Below are 21,215 nucleotides of genomic sequence, written 5' to 3'. Positions count from 1 at the left end.
GGGCTGCAGCGCGAGACCCCCTGCCCAGTTCGGAAGGAAACTGCCTTTGAGGCGGGGAGGCAAAAAGGAGAGGTAGGGTGGGCCCGGGCTGGAATGAGAGCGGGGAGGGCCTGGGGAGGAGGGCGCGGAATGGGTGGGGCAGTGGGAGGAGCCATCGAAAGGGCGGAGGCCTGTGGGGGAGGAGCCAATGGGGAAGGGGTGGGGCTTGTGGGGCAAGCGGGAGCGCTTTGCTGGAGGGCATAGCTATTGAAAGAAGGGGATTGGGAAATTGGGATTGACATATATACACTAATATGTATAAAGGAGATAACTAATAAGAACCTGCTGTATAAAAAATAAATAAAATAAAATTTAAAAATTCAAAAAGAAGGGGAGCATCTTTTGTGGCAAGGTAGGAACTGCTGGAGGAAGGGGAGGAGCTAGATGAGGAAGAAGGAAGGATCGTGGAAGAAGGGGAGGGGCCTGTGGGGGAGGGGTGGGGCTACTAGAGGAAAGAGAGGAGCCAGGTGTCAACTGCCTGGGCTTCAGGAGCCACAGGTGGAGTGAGTGTGTGTTTCAAGACTTGAACTTTCCTGTACATTGTATGCTGTGTGAGAGCCGGGAAGACGGGCGTTGCTTTACCATTTTACTACCAGTGCTAGGCATCTAATAGGCACTTCGTGAGTAATGAATGTGACTGGAAAAAGCAGAAGAGTTGGAGACTGGGATTGGAGTAGAAATGTTCTGGTAGGGAGGGATGGTTGTAGAAACTGCTGTCTAGGAATCATTCTGTGAATAATCAAAGCTGCTGTGCTTTGTAGGTGTATAAGAAGCATAAAGCACAGATAATATACATGGGGAGATAACATTTATACTCTTGAAAATGTGAACAAATTGTTCGAATGGGGTGGTGCAACCTTTGAGGCGAAGTTTCAACTGCCAAGTTGTGTTCCCAGACGGTAAGTTAGGTCGCAGTCCCAGTATCATTTTCCTTTAGAAGCTATATTGCCAGTGATCAGCATGCCCAGGCCAATCTTCAAGACCTATTTAACCAGTTCATATGCATAAAACTTAGCTCTGCAGTAAGAAACTTAAGTTCCATCATGGCTAAGAGTGTTTGTATTCTTTGATTTCTTCATTCAACACATGTTGATAAGGACCCACAGGAATAACCTTTCAGAATTCCAAGTGAGGCTGCCAGAGACCCGACATTCCCTGGCTGGAATTCTGACATAGATTCAAGATTCTCTGAAACCTGAAACTTCTAGGAAAGTGGGGGTAGGTGTGTGGGCATGACGTAGAGCCAGGGAGCGGGTAAGGAGTTTTGAGGTAATCACAGCCTGCTTTCGACAGAAACAACCTGCTTTTGACTTCAACACTCTGGACTTTTCACCTCTTCTGGCCCATTAACATTCCCTTCATCATTAATTGATTAAGAATATGTCAACTAGGTATAGGAATAGAGGGTAAGGCATTTGTGGTCTGACTGCATGGACAGGTGATAGCGAATATGTGGCAAAGATGATGGCAAAAAGAAAGAAAGAAGAGTGTCGGCACTCTTCAAAGACAGTAAGGTGCCTCGAATTCCTCTCGTGCTTTGAATCTCTGACTTCTGCTGCTGCTACTCCTGCTGCTAGCCAGAGAAAACTCTCTGCTTTTAAAGGGCTCATATCATTAGATTAGGCCCACCCCAATAAACCAAGATAATTTCCCTATCTTCGGGTCAACTGATTAGCAACCATAATTACATCTATAAAGTCCCTTTTGCCACATAATATAACTTACTCACGGATGTTATAGCACATCATATTCATAGTCCCAGGGATTAGGATGGGAAACCTTGTGGAGGGAGGATTGGCAGAATTCAATGTACTACATTATCTTTCAGGAATACTGTAGAAAAGCTACTGCAACAGGTTTTTTTTTTTTTTATTTTCCCAGTTTCTCTCCGTGAACATAAATCACACTTATACACTATTAGTTCCACCTCTAATCATTTTACCTTTGAATTGATTCAAGTACACTCTTGGTCTTCCAAAGGATGGAGCTTGTATTCTGATACTTTTAGTCTGTAATATTCATGTTTTACTCTGACTTTATGATACGTACCAGCCTGGCTTTGCACGGTAGAATACCTATAGAAATTTGTTCCTTTCTATAGTGCTGAAATACGCTTTTGGGGGGTATTTTTTCATAGAAAAACTACATTTATTTTTCTTTCATACCTGAAGCTAGTTCTTGTTTTCTATCATTATGTAGCTTTATATACAATAGTGATAACTTACAGGAGTAAATAGCACTCTAGTCCCTTTAATACGTAACTCTTCATCCAGTTATTTTAAAAACTATGTTATAGCTAGCTAGTTTCTTCTTTTGCTTCAGGTGTAATAGTTAAATGAATCAGCGCTAGAATCAGAAAAGTCTGGTCTTGGAATTTCAGTTGACACTAACAATCTCAGTGACTGTGTTCATTGGTAGAGGTCAGGCTCTGCTGCAGTAACAGACAGATCCTAAAATCTCAATGGCTTGACTCATTAAGTGTGTTATCATTCATGCATAGTCTGATGAGTGCTTGTGGGGGTTCTTCCCAAAGCTGTGACTCGGGATTCAGGCTTCCTTCGTTTTGTGATGCTACCAACTCAACATGTGACTTCCAAGGTCATAGTGGGAGGAGAAGAGAGAACTGAAGGGACACTTTACCTCTTAAATGTCTCATCCAGGAAGTGATATAATCAGTTCCACTCGTTCTGCTGGCTAGACTAGTCACAGGGCTCTAACACAACTGTAAGAGAGGCTGCAATGTAGGGAAAGACAATGGCTCTTTTGGGAGAACTAACTTTCTCACAGTGACCACGGAAATTTTCCCAACATTCCCATATGTTTTCTCATTAATAAAATTATCCTAATAATCAGTAACTATGAGTTCCTCTCTTTCAGAGGTTCAGTATAGGTACCAGATATAAATATATGTTGACTTTTATTTTTATTTAGCTGAGTTGAAACCAGTGTTTCTTGTATGTCATCTTTGTCTCGGAATTGTTCATTTTCAATATAATGATTCCCATTCCCCTCCAGCCATTATATTTTCTTTTCTGGCATTCTTCCAACCTTGATCACAGACAGCTGGTGGCTTGTATTGATTAGTAATAACGTGCACATTTGACTGAGTCATTTTGAGCTGTCCCTTCCCACCTAGAGTGGGGTTGAAGCATTCTGAATTGGGGTTGAAGCATTCTGAATAGACTGATCTCTAATAAAGAACAATAAAGACAGGGACCAGTTATGGATGTCCCTTGCACCCTTCTCAATGTGGCTAGACAGAGAGTCTCATACCGCCAGAACCATCAGACTGCTGCTTTCTGATTGGTATTGAATTCCCAGGAACAAGAATTTCCACACAATATCATGAAGAAAAGCATGCATGGACTTTTAGAGTCAGAAAAACATGTCTGCAAATTCTTTGATCCTTCTCCCATGCAGAAGTGGAGTGTGGGTGTCCCCTCCTCTTGTGTGTGGGATGACCTCAGTGGTTGGTCAACCAGGTGAGTCCAGCAAAAGTGAAACGATGTGACTTATGAGGCTAGGTCGTAAAAGGCAATTCAGCTTCTGCCTATTCTAATATTGTAATGATATCAAACACTTGGCAAGCGTTAGTTGTCCTTCCTTTCCTCAAGCTTATCTTTCTTCAACTAGTTTCCTGAGAAACAAGACTGACTCTGCAATGCTGTGGTAGAAATTGGTTGCAGCCCAGCATCTTTACATTTCGGTAATATATACCGTATTATGAGTACCCTCTTTGAGGTAGAACAGAAAAGTCAAGACCCCTGTACTACCTTGTTGCAAGGATTCTGGCATGTGACCTAGTTTCCACCAATTAGATGCACCCTCACAATACATGCATTGAGAAGTGAATAACAGGAAGAAGTGGTCGTTTGCGAAGGGGTGAAAGAAAATTGTCGTGATGGTGGCAGAGGCATTTGATACTTTGGGGCTGGGGTGGCAGAGCTTTGGAATCCAATCCCAAGTGTCCTACTTCTGAAAGCTGAGTCAGTTACATATTTTGAATAAATAGTTCCAGGAACAAATTTTTCCTCACTTTATAGCCTCAAAGTCTGGCTTTCTGACCCACTCTTCCCCTGAAGATTTTGTAGGCTACCTAATAACTTCTGATAATTTTGTTATTAAAAACCAATGAGGAATATATAAAATAGATAAACGGGAACCTACTTTATGGCACAGAGAACTATATTCAATATCTTGTAATAACCTGTAATGGAAAAGAATCTGAAAAGGAATATATATATAAAAATCACTTTGCTGTAAACCTGAAAATAACACAGCATTTTAAATCAACTATACTTCAATAAAAAGTTGTTTGTTTTGAAAAAAAAAACAACTTGTGGTTACAATCAAGAGAGGGAAGGGAAGAGAGACAAATTAGGAGTTATGAGATTAAAAAAAATCAATGAGGATTCTGTCATTTACAACAAAGGCCCAACTAATAAAAATGTACACTTCCAACTTAAGCCTCAGATCCAGCGATTAACATAACACTTATGTAAGAATAATGTCTCATAGTTATACATAGTTTATAAAGAGCTCTCATGAGTTATTTTTTAATGTAAATTTTCATCTTTAATGCCAAACTCTTTTCCAAATTATACCCATTTACTCTCCTACCATTGACATTTTACACTTTATCAACAGGCATTTTTTAAACTTTACCAAAATTTTGGTTATGTTGTGCTATCTCAATTGACTTTTTGTGTAAAGTTCTATGAATTTTAACATATATATATAGACACCAATCTGTCTACCATTGCTATAGTTCTGTCTTTTTGAGAATGTCATATAGAGTATACACTCCTGTATACTGTAGAGCATGCAGTACAATTTTTTGAAAATGACTGGCTTCACTCAGCATAATGCCTTTGAGATTTATCCATGTCATTATACGTAGAGAGAGTTTGTTTCTTCTTATTGCTGAGTAGTGGTCCATTGTATGCATATACCAGTTGGGTTACCTGTTCACCTATTGAAGGATATTTGGGGTGTTTTCAGTTTGAGGCAATTATGAACAGAGTTGCTCTAAATACTCATGTACAGCTTTTGTGTGAATATAAGTTTTAATTTCTCTAGAATAGTAATCAAGAGTAGGATTGCTGCATAGTTTGGTGAGTGTATGTCTCCCTTTATAAGAAATTGCCAGATTGTTTTCTAGAGGGGCTTTACCATTTTGCATTTCTATCAGCAATGTATGAGAATTCCAGTTGCTGCTGTCCTTGCCAACAGTTGGTATTGTCAATATATATATATATATTTTAACATCTTTATTGGAGTATAATTACTTTACAATGGTGTATTAGTTTCTACTTTATAACAAAGTAAATCAGCTGTACATATACATATATTCCCATATTTCCTCCCTCTTGTGTCTCCCTCCCACCCTCCCTATCCCACCCCTCTAGGTGGTCACAAAGCACCGAGCTGATCTCCCTGTGCTATGTGGCTGCTTCCGACTAGCTATCTCTTTTACATTTGGTAGTGTATATATGTACATGCCACTCTCTCACTTCGTCCCAGCTTACCCTCCCCCCTCCCCGTGTCCTCAATTCCATTCTCTACACCTGCCTCTTTATTCCTGTCCTGCCCCTAGTTTCTTCAGAACCATTTTTTTTTTAAGATTCCATATATATGTGTTAGCATACCGTATTTGTTTTTCTCTTTCTGACTTACTTCACTCTGTATGACAGACTCTAGGTCCATCCACCTCACTACAAATAGCTCAATTTCGTTTCTTTTTATGGCTGAGTAATATTCCATTGTATATATGTGCCACATCTTTATCCATTCATCTGTCAATGGACACTTAGGTTGCTTCGGTACATCCCCGGTAGTGGGATTTCTGGGTCACTATTTTTAATTTTAGCCATTTTAATATGTGGTTTTAATTTGCATTTCCCTAATGGCTAATGATGTTGAATGTCTTTTTATGTGCTTTTTTTTTTGTGGGGAATAATTGTGATCCCTGATCCCCATCACAAATGGGGTTCAACAGGTTACCTGCATCTCCCGGCATAGGGTAGGCACACACTGAGCTAGGCATCACAGACCTGTTATTGCTCAGTCTTGGGTGGCTGAATGCCCTTTGTCCCTCTAAGAAGTATGTGCTTATTATATCCTCTTTGGTGAAGTGTCTGTTCAAGTGTTTTGTCCATCTTGTATTTGGCAAAAATAATTTTTCAATTTTCTATTTGTTGTTATTTTCTTACTATTGAGTTTGCAGAGTTCTTTACATATTCTGGATAGAAGTCCTTTATCAAATAAGCGATTTGCAAATATTTTCTCCCAGTCTGTAGCTTGTCTCTTTTCATTCTCCAACAGAGCCTTTGGCAGAGTGAAAGTTCATAATTTTAATGAGGACCAGTTTATCTATCTATCTATCTATCTACAGTTTATCTATCTATTTATTTATTTATTTTATGGGTCATGCTTTTGGTGTCATGTCTAGAACACTTTGCCTAACCCCAGTTCTTAAAGATTTTCTGTATTTTCTTCTAAAAGTTATATAGTTTTATGGTTTATATTTAGATCTATGATCCATTTTGAGTTAATTTTTTTGCATATGAATGGCCAGTTATCGCAACATTCTTGTTGAAAGATGTTCTTTCTGCAATTAATTTTTTTTGCATCTTTGTCAAAAATCAGTTGGCCGTGTTTATGTGGGCATATTTTTGAACTCTTTATTCTGGCCCATTGATCTGTTTGTCTCTGCATTCACCAATACCATACTGATTCCTATAGTTTTATGGTAATTTTTGTTTGTTGTTTTGTTTTTGAGTTTAAAAAGGCATTATTCTTTATTTTAAAAAATAGTGATAAAATATACATAATATAAAACTTACCATCTCCACTATATTTAAGTGTACAGTTCAGTGGCATTAACTACATTCACATTGTTGGTGCACCCATCACCACTGTCCACCTCCAGAACGTTTTTCTTTCTTTTTTTTTCACACACACACACACACACACACACACACACACACACACTGTATTTTATTTTTACAAGAGCTAAATAAACTGACACCAAGCATTGTAAATGGATGACCACAACAAGATACCATACTGATTCCTATAGTTTTATGGTAATTTTTTAAACTGGGTAATGTGATTCCTCCATTTTGTTCATTTTCATAATGGTTTTAGCTATTATAGTTCCTTTTACATTTCCTAATAAATTTAAAAACCAGTTTGTTAATATCTATAATAAATCCTGCTCTAGATTCATACCTTGATATTCAGCAGTTATTCCTCCAACTTTTTCTTTGGGATTGTCTATCTATTCTTGGGCCTTTGTATTTTCACATACGTTTTTGAATCCCGAAAATTGAAAACAGTTTTAAGAAAATAATTTTAACTTTATAGTCCTATCTTCCCAAGATCTAGGACTTCCCATTTCCAGGGCCCCTGGACTCTATTTTCAAAGACCACAAATGTCTACATTTTAGGTAGCGATATTTATAGTTATTAAAGGTCATTTGCTTTGTATCTCACCTCTGATGATACCAGACCAGTGTGGAACCAAGACATTACTACTGGTCACCAAAACCTGGCTTCCTTTTCCTTCTGGAGATAGAGGAGGAAGTATTATCTCCACTTCTCCTTGAAGCTAAGCAGTACCTTGTGACTTGTTCCAGTTAATCACATGGGGACTGAAGTCATATGAGTTACTTCTGGGCAGAAACATCTAAGAGCCAGTGAGGGCTTCCCTGGTGGCACAGTGGTTGGGAGTCCACCTGCTGATGCAGGGGACGTGGGTTTGTGCCCCAGTCCTGGAGGATCCCATGTGCCGTGAAGCGGCTGGGCCCGTGGGCCATGGCCGCTGGGCCTGCGCGTCCGGAGCCTGTGCTCCGCAGCGGGAGAGGCCACAGCAGTGAGAGGCCCGCGTACCACACACAAAAAAATAAATAAATAAGAGCCAGTGATTCCCCATGTTTGCCATCACATTCTGCCATCGCAGTTGGCTACGGTTTCCCAGGATGGTGTCTCCATCAGTTCAAGTTCCAGAGTGAGGATAATGTGCCACAGAGTCCAAAACATCATACAGTGGACATGTAGCATGAGTTAGAAATAAATTTATGTTGTTTTTTACCACTGGAAAAAAAAACCCTGGGATTGCCTGTTATTGCATGATAACCTTGACTATCTTGACTAATACTAGGTAGCTGAGGCTAACAGACAGTGACCATGTCAAACTGAAGTATACCCTGGTAAGGCTGCCAGGGCAACCTTTTCCAAAAAGAACCTGACAGCTTAAGCCATATCGGGGGCAAACACACACAAAACAAACAAAAATTCAGAGTTTTATGGGCATTTTCAAATAGACCCATTTCTACTTTTGTTAAAATGATAAAGTAACTACATTATCACCTTCTTGACCAAGGAAATACAAAGTTTCTTTATGTAATGATATAGCATACTCTATCTGTCTCTTCTTGTGTCTTCTGCTATCCCTTTTCTTAGCTTCTCTTCAGCTACTAGCCTTTTGGAAATGTCTTTGTGTTCTTGGTTGGGGTTGCGGTGGGGGGGTCTTCTCTTTTCAAGTAGGTTTCTCTCTGGGCAGCATTATTTATTTGCAAATAGTAGATATGGTCATTGTTCCTGGTTTAGTAGATATGGTCATTGTTCCTGGTTTACAAGAATTTCAACCCCTGCCACCCTATTTTAACTTTCATCCAACACATCCATGAGCATAGCAACAGAAGACGTGTCCTTTTGCTGGACTCCGCTGTAATAGCGGTGTGCCTCTGCCACCGGCCAGTGGCAGCTTAATGGAAATCTTTGTTCATTTCAGGAGCAGGACACTTTGTATTCTAAGTTACAGATTGGTTAGGCTGTCAAAGCGCCATTGATTTTGCCAGATGTATAACAAAAAGGCATTTGGTAGTCTCTGTACTTCTTCATTAACATACTACACCATCATAGTGTGGGGTCAGAGATCTGGAAGGTAATGTCTACTTTTTTTTCGTCTGCATTTCAAGCCCTTTCTTTTGCATTCAGTAAATTCAATGAGAAGGCTTTGAGTACTTTGACTTATGAGTAGTTGGCCAATTATTTATGGAGTGTCTCCAAGTCACCTTCGTAAGCTTTATTCTCTGGTATTTTTGACTTTGTGGTACATCTGTTCTCTTTATGTAAGTCCCTCTTCAAGGTCTTTACTCCAGCTTAAAATTATACAAACCGTGTAATCTATTCTTTGATACATTTACTTCAGTTTGCTTAAGGTCAAAATTCATGCTTCGCTCACCTCCACCATATTCTGATAACACGATGGCTTAAAAAACATGTTATTATGGAAAATTTCACAGTGACATAAAAGTAGAGAGAATAGTGCAAGTAACCTCCGTGTTGTCATGCCCTTATACAACAAACAGAATTTGTGGCTACTTTTATCTCCTCATTCTCTCTTTAACCATGGCCAGACCCACCCCCTTGCAGGACTTTTGAAACAAATCATAACGGCTTATGTTTAATTGGTAAAATAATAACATACTTTACAGGTTTTTTGCTGATTATTTTCTTTCCATTTCTGTTTTTTTTTGCAACTTTATTTATTTTTGGCTGCATTGGGTCTTCGTTGCTGCGCGTGGGCTTTCTCTAGTTGCCGCGAGCGGGGGCTATTCTTAGTTGCGGTGCAGGGGCTTCTCATTGCAGTGGCTTCTCTTGTTGCGGAGCATGGGCTCTAGGAGCACGGGCTTCATTAGTTGTTGCACGCGGGCTCAGTAGTTGTGGCACACGGCCTTATTTGCCCCGCAGCATGTGGGATCTTCCCAGACCAGAGCTCAAACCCATGCCCCCTGCATTGGCAGGCGGATTCTTAACCACTGCGCCACCAGGGAGATCCCATTTCTGTTTACTTTAAATGCTACTAGAAATGATATTTTCTGTATCATACTGAATTTCCATAGGCTCTTAGACTCTCATTCATCTTCTTTATTTCATTTCCACATAGCTTAAGTTCCTTGGATCAGTTTTTCTTTGGGTTTATTCTTGTTTATCCAAACATGTACTTTCGGGGCTTGCACCTCAGTCAAAATTTTCTTCTTTGTATATTTCAGTTCTAGCCACTTCAGTAGCGTATGTCAGAGAATTTAATACCTTCTGGCATACATCTGTGTGCCTTCCTGCTTTGTACTCCAAATCCAATCTTCTAGTTGCATCTGCAAATGCATTTTCCCATGGGAGCATTTTCACTGTGATCTTTGTGTTTCCTTGATGTAATTTTCTTGGAAAACATATGGACTTTTATGTATACTTTACACCAGTGATTCTTAAACCAAATCAGGTTGTAAAGGTCCGTGGAAATCAAGAAGTGGAAGAACATGAGTTCTGATTTACTTCAAATCTATAAACAAGGCATAATTTTATCATCAGAAAGTGAATATTATATCACTGCAGATTTCTGCATTCCAACATAAAAGGAAAACTGCATGTAATTTGTAAGAAATCACATATCCACTCTTTCAGTTGACCTTTGATTGCTTCTTGCACGTTTCTATTTGTCACCTCTTACATGAGCTGGAGGACAAGAATGGGCAATAAATCTCGAAGGCACAGGACTTCCCTGGTGGTCCAGTGGGTAAGACTCTGAGCTCCCAGTGCAGGGGACCCAGGTTCCATCCCTGGTCAGGGAACTAGATCCCACTTGCATGGCGCAACTAAGAGTCTGCATGCCGCACTATGTTGCAACAGGATCCCACGTGCTGCAACTAAGACCCGATGCAGCCAAAATAAATAAATAAACTAATTAAATATTTTTAAAAATCTTGAAGGCGTGTTTATAGGAGGAAAACTGAAAATTAAGATGATTCTTTACACTTACTGAAGTTTTTCTAATTAGGAAAAGCCCACCAATATTCTGTTTTAGTAGTGGAGCAGCTTGAGAGCACCAGTGTTCCAGAGGAGCACCTAGCAATCTGGTATGCAGTAATCTGACCATTTGACTAAGAATACTGCATTTACCAACTCAGAGATGATGCTTTGTTTTCAGTCATAAGGAGTCAGTATAGTTCCCATGATCCGCCCATTAAATGAGCAAAGTACTTATATTGGGTTGGCCAAAAATTTGTTCAGGTTTTTCCACAAGATGTTACAGGAGAACCCGAATGAACTTTTTGGCCAGCCCAATAAAAATGTAGCATTTATAACGAATAAGTAAAGTGCATAGAGCAGTGCCTGGCACATAGTAAGAGCTATGTAACAGTAAGTTTTATTATTAGATTATTGTTGTTACCTGGGTTTCCTTTGGCACTTGGTAATATAATGTGACTGGAACCTCTTCTGGTGCCTTCACCAGGTTTGTCTTCTAACTTACTCTAGTTTTTGTTGTTGTTGTTGATTTTTGTTTGTTTCTTTTTGTTTGTTTGTTTGGCTGTCGCATGAGGGATCTTAGTTCCCCGACCAGGGATCGAATCTGTGCCCCCTGCAGTGGGAGCGTGGAGTCCTAACCACTGACCCACCAGCGAATTCCCTCTACTGACTCTAAAATAGGGGCTTGGGCCTTCCCTGGTGATGCAGTGGTTAAGAATCTGCCTGTCAATGCAGGGACACGGGTTTGATCCCTGGTCCAGGAAGATCCCACAGGCTGCGGAGCAACTAAGCCCGTGTGCCACAACTACTGAGCCTGTGAGCCACAACTACTGAAGCCTGTGAGCCTAGAGCCCATGTTCCACAAGAAGAGAAGCCACCGCAGTGAGAAGCCCTTGCACCGCCAAGAGTAGCCTCCGCTCTCCGCAGCTAGAGAAAGCCCGCGCGCAGCAACGAAGACCCAACGCTGCCAAAAAAAAAAACGGGGGGGCTCACCTAATACCACATCTTTGGCCTCTACGGTTCTCCTCTCTAGATATAGAGATAGAGATAGGGATATAGTCTTCCCCTCAGATTTCACGTATTCTCTTGACATGTGAGAAGTAGATGGAGATGGTTAACCTGTAAGAGAGAAGAGTACATGGAGCATTTTCATAGGGCTGTTGGGAGGCTGAGGCAGTGGCCAGTCTCTGGATCAATGATTCTTCAATCCTCTGTAGTGACAGACTGCTTTGTACCTCTGATGCAAGCCCTTCCCCCAAAAAATGATTGAGCGTTTGCAGAGGCATCATAGACCTCCAGAAACCCATCCGTGGATGGGAAGGCTTCCTGCCTTGGTCTGGAGGGCAAAACGAGGACCAGGGAGTGGACGATGTTGAATGGGCAGGGAAAGAAGTCCTGGTTCAATATAAGGATGGTCTTTCTAACAGAGTGGTAGTTCTCCAACTTTGTAGGATTTTATAATCATCTAGGATGATTTTAAAAATTCTGATGGCCAGGCTGTGCCCAGACCGACAAGAATCAGAATTTCTGTGGGTATAGTCTGGGCATTTTTACTTTTTATAAAGTTCCCCAGATGATTCCAAGGTGCAGCTGAGTTCAGGAATCAGTCAATTAGAGTACCTTGCCATTGGAACAGTCTCTTTAAGTAGTGAGCACCTTGTCAGTGGAGATACTTCAAGCACAGAACATTTTTCTTATTGATCTGAACATTCTAACTATACTTAATCTCTCCTAAACAGTATCTATTTCTTTGCTCTATTAACCTCAAGTTCAAATTTATTTTATTATTTAAGAAATGACTTCACTTTTGATTCTCTGCTTTTTTTCTTTCCAATTGTACACTTGTTAAGTCTATGGGTTCTGTGGTATTTGCATTTGTAATTCAAAATTACAAAGGTATGAGTGTACTTATAGGAGCTTCTTTGGCCTGGGCAGCAACTGAAGTGAAATTTCACAATATGAAAGGCCCAGGCTGGTTTGCACAATCTGTCTGGTCCTTAATCATACTTCTGTTTGGAAACAGAATAGCGCTTCTAGTTTTCAGTCACTTGTAATATCATTTCTTTCCCTTTCAGCGTTCATTCATTTCCTCTGATGTCATATTGGAAAAGATTAGGATGCCCAAAGATATTTGACCTTCCATAGGTACATGGAACTTTATTAGCATCAAAATGCCATTTTAGGGCTCCCCTGGTGGCGCAGTGGTTAAGAGTCCGCCTGCCGATGCAGGGGACATGGGTTCGTGCCCCGGTCCGGGAAGATCCCACATGCCGCGGAGCAGCTGGGCCCGTGAGCCATGGCCGCTGAGCCTGCGCGTCCGGAGGCTGTGCTCCGCAATGGGAGAGGCCACAACAGTGAGAGGCCCGCGTACCGCAAAAAAAAAAAAAAAAAAAAAATGCCATTTTAAGCCTATGTGAAAAAGCCAAAATGGTAATTAAACAGATATTGTTATAAGAAGTTGCTGATCGCTACCTAGACAGAAAGTGAAAATGTATGCTTCTGGCAGGGGTCACTTTGGGGTGAGAGAGCAAGGCGTGTGGTCCCCAGTGGCCTCTGTCTCATTACAAGCAAAGTTTTCCTCAGGAAGGCCCTGGCCATTCATCAGCAGCCATTGTGCTGACGTAATATTGGTGGTCATTGCCTGGGCATTAGAGTCCATCCACACAGCTTGCGGGGTCCCCAGGAGGAACCCGTCTGTGGGACTGTATTACAATCATGCTGGTTTTATAGATGAGCAAACAGACCTGGAAAAGTAACTCGCCCAACAAAACAGACAGCTAGGACATAGGATTGGAACCCTGGCTGATTGGAACCCGAGTCTGTGCTCTCCTGATAAGGATGATTACTTTCCTAACACTTTGGCTGGCTTATGAATGCCAAGTCCTATTTTTCAAGCTGGAAAAACATCAGCTAAAGATAGACAGCATCATCATCACCACCACCTACCACCACCACAGCCACCGACACCATCATCACCACCACCTACTCTATCAGTTCGCTAGGACTGCCACCACGAAGCACCACAGACAACAGAAGTTTACTGTCTCAGTTCTAGAGACTTGGAGTCCAAAGTCAAGGTGTTGGCAGGGTTCGTTCCTTCTTTTTTTTTTCTGGGTTGTCTTTTCACTTTTGTTTGTTTGTTTGTTTGTTTTGACCACGCTGTGCACCATGTGGGATCTTAGTTCCCTGACCTGGGATCGAACCTGTGCCCCCTGCGTTGGGAGTGCAGAGTCTTAACCACTGGACCGCGAGGGAAGTCCCTCACTTTTTTTTTGTTATATCGAAGTATAATTGATTTACAGTGTTCTGTTACTTTCAGGTGTACAGCAAAGTGATTCAGTTATATATATTATAGATATAATATATAATTATATCTATAATATATATACTCTTTTTCAGAAAGAATATATATATTCTTTTTCAGATTCTTTTCCCTTATAGGTTATTATAAAATATTGAGTATAGTTCCCTGTGCTATAGAGTACGTCCTTGCTGGTTATCTGTTTTACACATGGCAGTGTGTATATGTTAATCCCAGACTCCTAATTTATCCCTCTCCCTGGGATGGTACCTTCTGAGGCTGTGAGGGAGGGATGTGTTCCAGGCCTCTCTCCTTGACTTGTTGATGACCGTCTCGTCCCTGGGTCTCCTCACATTGTCTTCCCTCTAAGCATGTCTGTGTCCAGAGTTCCCCTCTCTATGTGGACACCTTCATATAGGGTGGATGAGGGTGAACCAATTGACTTAGCTATGACCACATTCTCCACCAGCTTCCTCAGAAGCCAAAGGATCCCCAAGCCGACATCCAGGGCTGTTCGGACAGGACAGAGGAGGTGGCTGGGATGCATCAGTCACACATAGCACGATGGTTCTCTTCATATTAGCACAGTATCATTTGGATGTTTTGGGAGTGGAGGGTAGGGATGCTTAACCCTACATTCCTACTCTGTAGGGGCACTTGGTACCCCATCACGAGAGACAGAGTCTGTGGTAACATCTTTCTACCCTCTTTTCTTCACTTCCACCTTTGGTCTTTAAATCCATCAGTCTTTAAAATTAGCCTTATCTTTTACAATGTCAATAGCTGGCAAAGGATGATTTTGTAATATTTCTTCTGTCTATTCCTGAACATGTCTTGAAGATATTTCGCCTGAGTTGTTGAATTGCTTTTAAAAAAAAAACAAAAAACAATACTAAATGCTAAGTTCAATTTGCATTTCAAACCACAGGAAGAAGATGTTAAAGACTTTAAGCAACCATCACAGTAATGGATCTCAGTCTGAAAAATGAGACTGAATTAGAAAATAGTGAAAATAATGAAGTTCAAAGCACAGAAGAAACTGAATTAAACTATACTTGTCCAGATGAAAGAAGTGAAAAGAATCACGTTTGTTGCCTTCTCAATATCAGTGACATTACACTTGAACAAGATGAAGAAGCCAAAGAGTTTGTCATTGGAACTGGATGGGAAGAAGCAGTGAGTATTTTCTTGAGTTAGGTCTCTTGCATGTCAGTGTTTTGATACAAGCCCTTTCTTTTACTATTTTCAAAAACAGTTACTATTGCCAAAAAAAAAAAAAAAGTGTAAATGATGAAATATAGAAACCTTTTGGAACAGAGGTAGAATGTTAATGATGATAATAGCTGTACCTTTTATTGAGTATTTATGGCCACTCACTATTGGCAAGCACAGTACTGAATGCTTTACGTACATCAATTCATTCACTTTCTCAATAGTTCTGTGAGGCAGGTATTATGTGAGGCATAATATTATGTGAGACAGCCTCACTTCTTGGACAAGGATACCAAAGCACCCAAAAGGTGAAATGTGTCAAAGATCACCCAGGCAGTGGGCAAGGCAGGGCTTGAACCCAGCTCTTCTGGACTCCAGAACCCAAGCTGCTTAACTTAACCCAAGCTACTTAATTCCCCAAGAGACCTGAGATTTTTATCCTGGTGGTTCTACTCAGAACCCTGTGGGTTTATTCTTAGACTATTCTTAGAATCAGTAATAGAAATACAGTTCTAAATTTAGAACTGTAAGGGAATTTGGTCTAATCCAATGATTCTCACTTGCTAGTGTCACAACTGGTGGGGAGGGAGAAAGGATGCTACTGGATGTAGTGGGTAGAGGCCAGGAGTGCTTACAATGCCCAGGGTGGCTCCCACCGCAACAAATGGTCCAGCCTTTGGACTTCCCTTGCGGTCTAGTGGTTAAGACTCTGTCCTTCTATTGCAGGGGGTACATGTTCGATCCCTGGTGGGGGAACTAAGATCCCACATGCCACGAAGCCAAAAAAAAAAAGAAAAAAGAAATGATCCAGCCTTGTCTTAGCTTGGGCTGCTGTAATAGAATACCATAGACTGGGTAGCTTAAGCAACAGACACTTATTTCTCAGTCCGAGGTCAGGGTCCCAGCATGGTTGGGTTCTTGGTGAGAGCCCTATTTCATTTTATTTTATTATTTTTTGGCTGTGCCATGCAGCATATGGGATGCAGAATCTTTAGTTTCCCAACCAGGGATCAAGCCCTTGCCCCCTGCAGTGGAAGTGTGGAGTCTTAACCACTGGACCGCCAGGGAAGTCCCCTCCTTTTCTTATAAGGGCACTAATCCCATCATGAGGGCCCTGCCATCTTGACCTCATCTAACCCTAACACCTCCCAAACACCCACCTCCAAATACCATCAACTGGGGATTAGGGTTTCAGCATAGGAATTTGCCGGGGGAGGGTACACAAACATGCAACCCATAAAAAACCCCCAATGTTGGTAGTGCCAATGTTGAGAAACCTTGATCTAATTGGTTTATTTTATAAATATGGAAACTGAGGCCAAAATAAGGCAGAGTGACTCTACCCAAGTCCACTTGACAGTTGCAAGAATGTGTCTTCGGGGCCTCCTCTGGTGCTCTCTCTACTGTACGCCACCCCCCCCACCTCATTAAGCATATATGACCTATGACCTTCCATACACACACACCCAGATCAGGTAAGTCAAGGTGGTAGAGAGTTCTATTTAAGCATGGAAAACTTTCTAAGCTTAGAAGTTAGAAGGTTCCATTTCTAAGCTTAGAAGTTAGAAGGTTCAGTTTACTATTCAAGGTAATTACTTTGAAATACCAAGGGCTGTTGGAAAAGAATCTTCTTTTAATTGGAAAAATTGCCCCGTGTCCCATGCTGAGAGTACGTTTGCTGTTCACACTGTCTGGTATGACCATTTCCTCCTGCCTGCTGCCTGCTACTCTTTGCTCTCTCTGTCCAGCCCCCGACCCCTGCCCACCCAGCCCTACCCCACCTCTCAGACAGCCTTGCCTCAGGAGGGTTGACTGAGGTTTGTCCCTGCCCCCTGCAAAGGCTGGCTTCCTGCACTGGCTCATGGTCCCCTGACCCTTTCTGTGCTGGTGCCAGGGACCCCTGGGCCAGCATTTAGAGGAGGACAGAGAACACTTTGCTGGTAGCAATTCCTGAGAGTTTCTTATGCTTGCAGAGCCAAGGGACCTCACAGGAGGCAGGTGATGGGATGTCTCAGGGCTGCACAGTGTTGACCCAGGCTGACCCAGTGCAGGAGCCTTTCCTATCACTACCCTGCTGTTTCTCCCCGTGGCAGCCTGTGGACGCCCACACCACTTGGTGGCTCTGTGGACACTCAGTCAGGAGGGAGGCACAGTCACCTTGCACTGCAGCTGGGCTCGAAGTCCTGGCAGACATCCAGACCTTTTCGGAAACACCTAGCTTACCTGTGACACCTCACCTGTAAGGACCAAAAAGGCAAGGTGTCATTGCCCCCTGCCCTGGGACTTGGATCCCCTGCCCGGCCATCTGAACACCCTGGAGATGTAGATCCTCTGTATCAGCCTCGACCCAAGGCTCATGTGGGTGCCTTTTTTTTTTTTTTTTTTTTGGCTGTGCCTTGCAGCTTGCTGGATCTTGGTTTCTGGACCAGGGATTGAACCCGGGGTCTCTGCAGTGAAAGCGCCAAGTCCTAACCACTGAACTGCCAAGGATCTCCCATGTGGGGTGCTTTCTATTTTATTTATTTTTTTAAAAAGATATATTTATTTTATTTTTTAATTAATTTATTTTTGGCTGTATTGGGTCTTCGTTGCTGCACGCGGGCTTTCTCTAGTTGCGGCGAGCGGGGGCTACTCTTCACTGCACGCTTCTCACCGCGGTGGCTTCTCTTGTTGCACAGCATAGGCTCTAGGCACGCGGACTTCAGTAGTTGTGGCACGCAGGCTCAGTAGTTGTTGGCGCATGCGCTTAGCTGCTTGGCGGCATGTGGGATCTTCCCGGACCGGGGATCAAACCCATGTCCCGTGCATTGGTAGGAGGATTCTTAACCAGTGCACCACCTGGGAAGTCCCTGGGGTGCTTTTTAAAATCTACCTTCCCAGGGATTCCCTGACCCTTCCCAAGCCCCTCCCCTGAGTACTGGCTTAGTAGGTTGGGGTGGGCCTCGGGAATCTGGATTTTGAAAAGCAGCTCAGGTGACTCTTAGGGTCAGGCAACTGGGGAGCCTTCGCTGACTCAGCTGGACCTGTTTAATAGATTCAGAAAGACAAAAGCTCAGGGGTTGCTGCACATTTTAGGCTCCCCTCACTCAACATCCCGTTAAGCCAGAGTTGGCCTTTTCCACACACACAGCCTGGAGACAAATCCCCTTGCCTGCGTGGAGGTGGGGACCAAGCGACTTGCCTCACTCCACCAAAGCCACCATCTGGAGAGAGGCTGTCAGCCTGAGGACCTATTAGCAAATGGGCTGGGACCCTTGCTTTTCTGTAAAAGCTGGGAAACCACCTGGGGAGCCAGGGTCAAGAGCAGTGAGGTGTGAGGCAAGCAGCATGGTCCTCTTGAAGATGCAGTGCCGACCCTGCAGCACGTGAAGGGACGGGGTTCCCAGAACAGAGGCAGAGGGAGGGGGAAGCTGGGGAAGATGTGTTCAGGCTGACTCAGCGTGCAGTGCTGGGCAGCAGCCTTGTAGCCGTCCAAGAACTGGGACTTCACTATGCTAAAGAAAATGTTTTTCTTTTTTTATGAGAACATATTCAAGGTTTCAGCAGCACGTCTTTGGGAAGAGCTAGGCCTGTGGAATAAGAAAGTATCGGACTCCAATAGCACTTACTAGACTTTTTAAAGAAGTGATGCTGCAGGTTTCCCTGGTGGCCCAGTGGTTAAGAATCCGCCTGCCAATGCAGGGGACACAGGTTCGAGCCCTGATCTGGGAAGATCCCACCTGCCACGGAGCAACTAAGCCTGTGCGCCACAACTACTGAGCCTGCGCTCTAGACCCTATGAGCCACAACTACTGAGCCCCGTGCCACAACTACTTAAGCCTGCGTACCTAGAGTCCGTGCTCCGCAACAAGAGAATCCATTGCAATGAGAAACCCACCCACCGCAATGAAGTGTAGCCCCTGCTCGCTGCAATTAAAGAAAGCCCGCACAGCAAAGAAGACCCAACACAGCCATAAATAAATAAAAAGTTCCCTTTAAAAAATAAAAAAAAAATAAAAAGGAGTTTTTCTTGACACTTACGAATTTCTAACAGGAATTTGGGGAGCTGAACACCTGAGGTGAGAGGGTGTGGAGGGTGAAAAGGGGATGATGGGAAAGGGATGTTTTTGTGCAGGAGGACCAGAGGCTGGCCCCATCTTCAGGCCCAGGAGACAATGCTGCTCCTCACAGGCTCTCCTTGTCCTCTGCTTGGGGATGCACAGACCTCCTGAATGTGCCAGCACTTGTTGGCTGTAAGGATATTTTGAGCCTCAGTTTCCTCCTCTGTAACCTGGATATCAGAATACCTAAACTGTAGCACTCCTGTGAGGATTAAATGAATGAATGCCAAGAGATCCTCAGCTCAGTGCCTGGAACATAGGAAAATCGTGGGAGCTGTTTTTGCTTTTTTTTTTTTTTTAACATATAAGGTTGCCAGATTTAGCAAATGAAAACACAAGGCACCCAGTTGAACTTGGCTTTCGGTAAACCTAATTAGTGTAAGTATATCCCGAATGTGGTCTTGTGTTTTTATCTAACAGCTCTGTTTACCTGTGACCTCTGTGGCAGGGTCAGCCAGGGGACTCCGGGTGTGGCCGCGGGCATGGGTGTGCCTGGGCCCTGCTGACCCTGCGTCTGCCTCTGCTCCTCTGCCTTTCCTTCAGCCTCTCCGAGCAGCAGTCTCCCGGGTGTGGTAAACAGACCCTGCAGTACAAGAAAGGCTGGCAGAGGGAACAAGAACAAACAGTTTTGATTTTATTTTAATAATTCTGAATTTACTTTAACGCACATCTAAAAAAATGTAGAGTCAGCACATCAATGTGGCCATTTATAGATACTATCGCTTAGTATTTTCGTCTTTAAAAATACTGTTACAAATACTATTGCTTAGTATGAGGCTAAACTAGGCATGAGAAGTTAAAACTAAAACATTTAAGTCAATTTTTAGAGAAATATTGATTTAAATAGGACAGCCAAACTGGGAATGGGGCCAAAGTAGGGGCAACTGGAGTCTAGGCAGCTCAGCTGAGAGTAACACGCTGTTTTATTTGCAGGTCCGAGGCTGGGGAAGGATTTCTCCAACTGCCTGCATCTGGCCCAGGAAGAAGCTTAAAAAGGCGAAGATGGGAGAAAGTGCCAGCAGCTGCTTACTCTGTGTCAGCCTCTCCCAAGGGAGCCTGGAGGCCAGGCTTCAGTCGGAGGCCGGGAAGTTGGAGTCGGGCGCTTCAGCTCCGGCTGAGGCAGGGCCGGAGAAGGATGGAGGCAGCCTCTCCCAGACTCCGGGCCCCCCGCCAGGCCCCAACACTGCCTACCGGGAAGTTAACAGGATCTGCTTTCCCACTTACAGTCAGGGAGAGAAAAAAAGTCTGCAAATAAAAGAGTTTATTTGGTGCCTGGAAGACTGGGCCACTCCCGAGGCTGTGAGGGGCAACGACCCCGGAAGCCCCAGCGGAGGCGCTGACGGAAGTGCCTCCGTGGCAGACTCCTTGACTTCCAAGGCCCATTTAGTTCTACCTGCCCTGAAGTCTTCACCCCCAAATGGCTTGGATGTGCCAGGTAAGAAGAGTCAGAACTTTTTCTTGCAGCAGGAAGAGAAGGGGCTGAGCATGGCGAAGGATGAGCAAGTGGCTTGTGCATATGGGGTGAAAACAGTTGACGGGACAGGTGAAAAGAGGCCCATTGAGCTGGCCAAGCACCACAAGGTGAAGGAAACGCAGCCTTTCCCCACCCCGGCGGCCCGGACATCCCTGCTGGCCGGTCCTGAGCCCTGCTGCCTGCCCTGGTCCCTCCTGCCTGAAAAACACCTGGTGTGCCCTCCCCACCACAACAGTGTTCGCTATCTCGCCACCCTGCAGCTTGTGGAGAAACAAGG

General features: G+C 43.3%; 1 protein-coding gene across 1 annotated transcript; it reads left to right on the top strand.

Annotated features, from left to right (window-relative positions):
- Positions 1-15,087: 15,087 nt before the first annotated feature.
- LOC309837377 (uncharacterized protein C16orf46 homolog) lies at positions 15,088-21,210 on the top strand (the record flags this gene model as incomplete). Its single annotated transcript, XM_082677837.1, has 2 exons — positions 15,088-15,328; positions 20,398-21,210. Coding segments are annotated over exons 1-2 (1,023 nt in total), but the record flags the coding sequence as incomplete, so codon positions are not given.
- Between the last annotated feature and the right edge of the window lie 5 nt (positions 21,211-21,215).

Source organism: Grampus griseus (assembly GCF_964374135.1).
Source record: "Grampus griseus genome assembly, chromosome: 19".
NCBI classification, from domain to species: Eukaryota; Metazoa; Chordata; class Mammalia; order Artiodactyla; family Delphinidae; genus Grampus; species Grampus griseus.
This window is presented reverse-complemented; position numbering and strand designations above follow the sequence as displayed.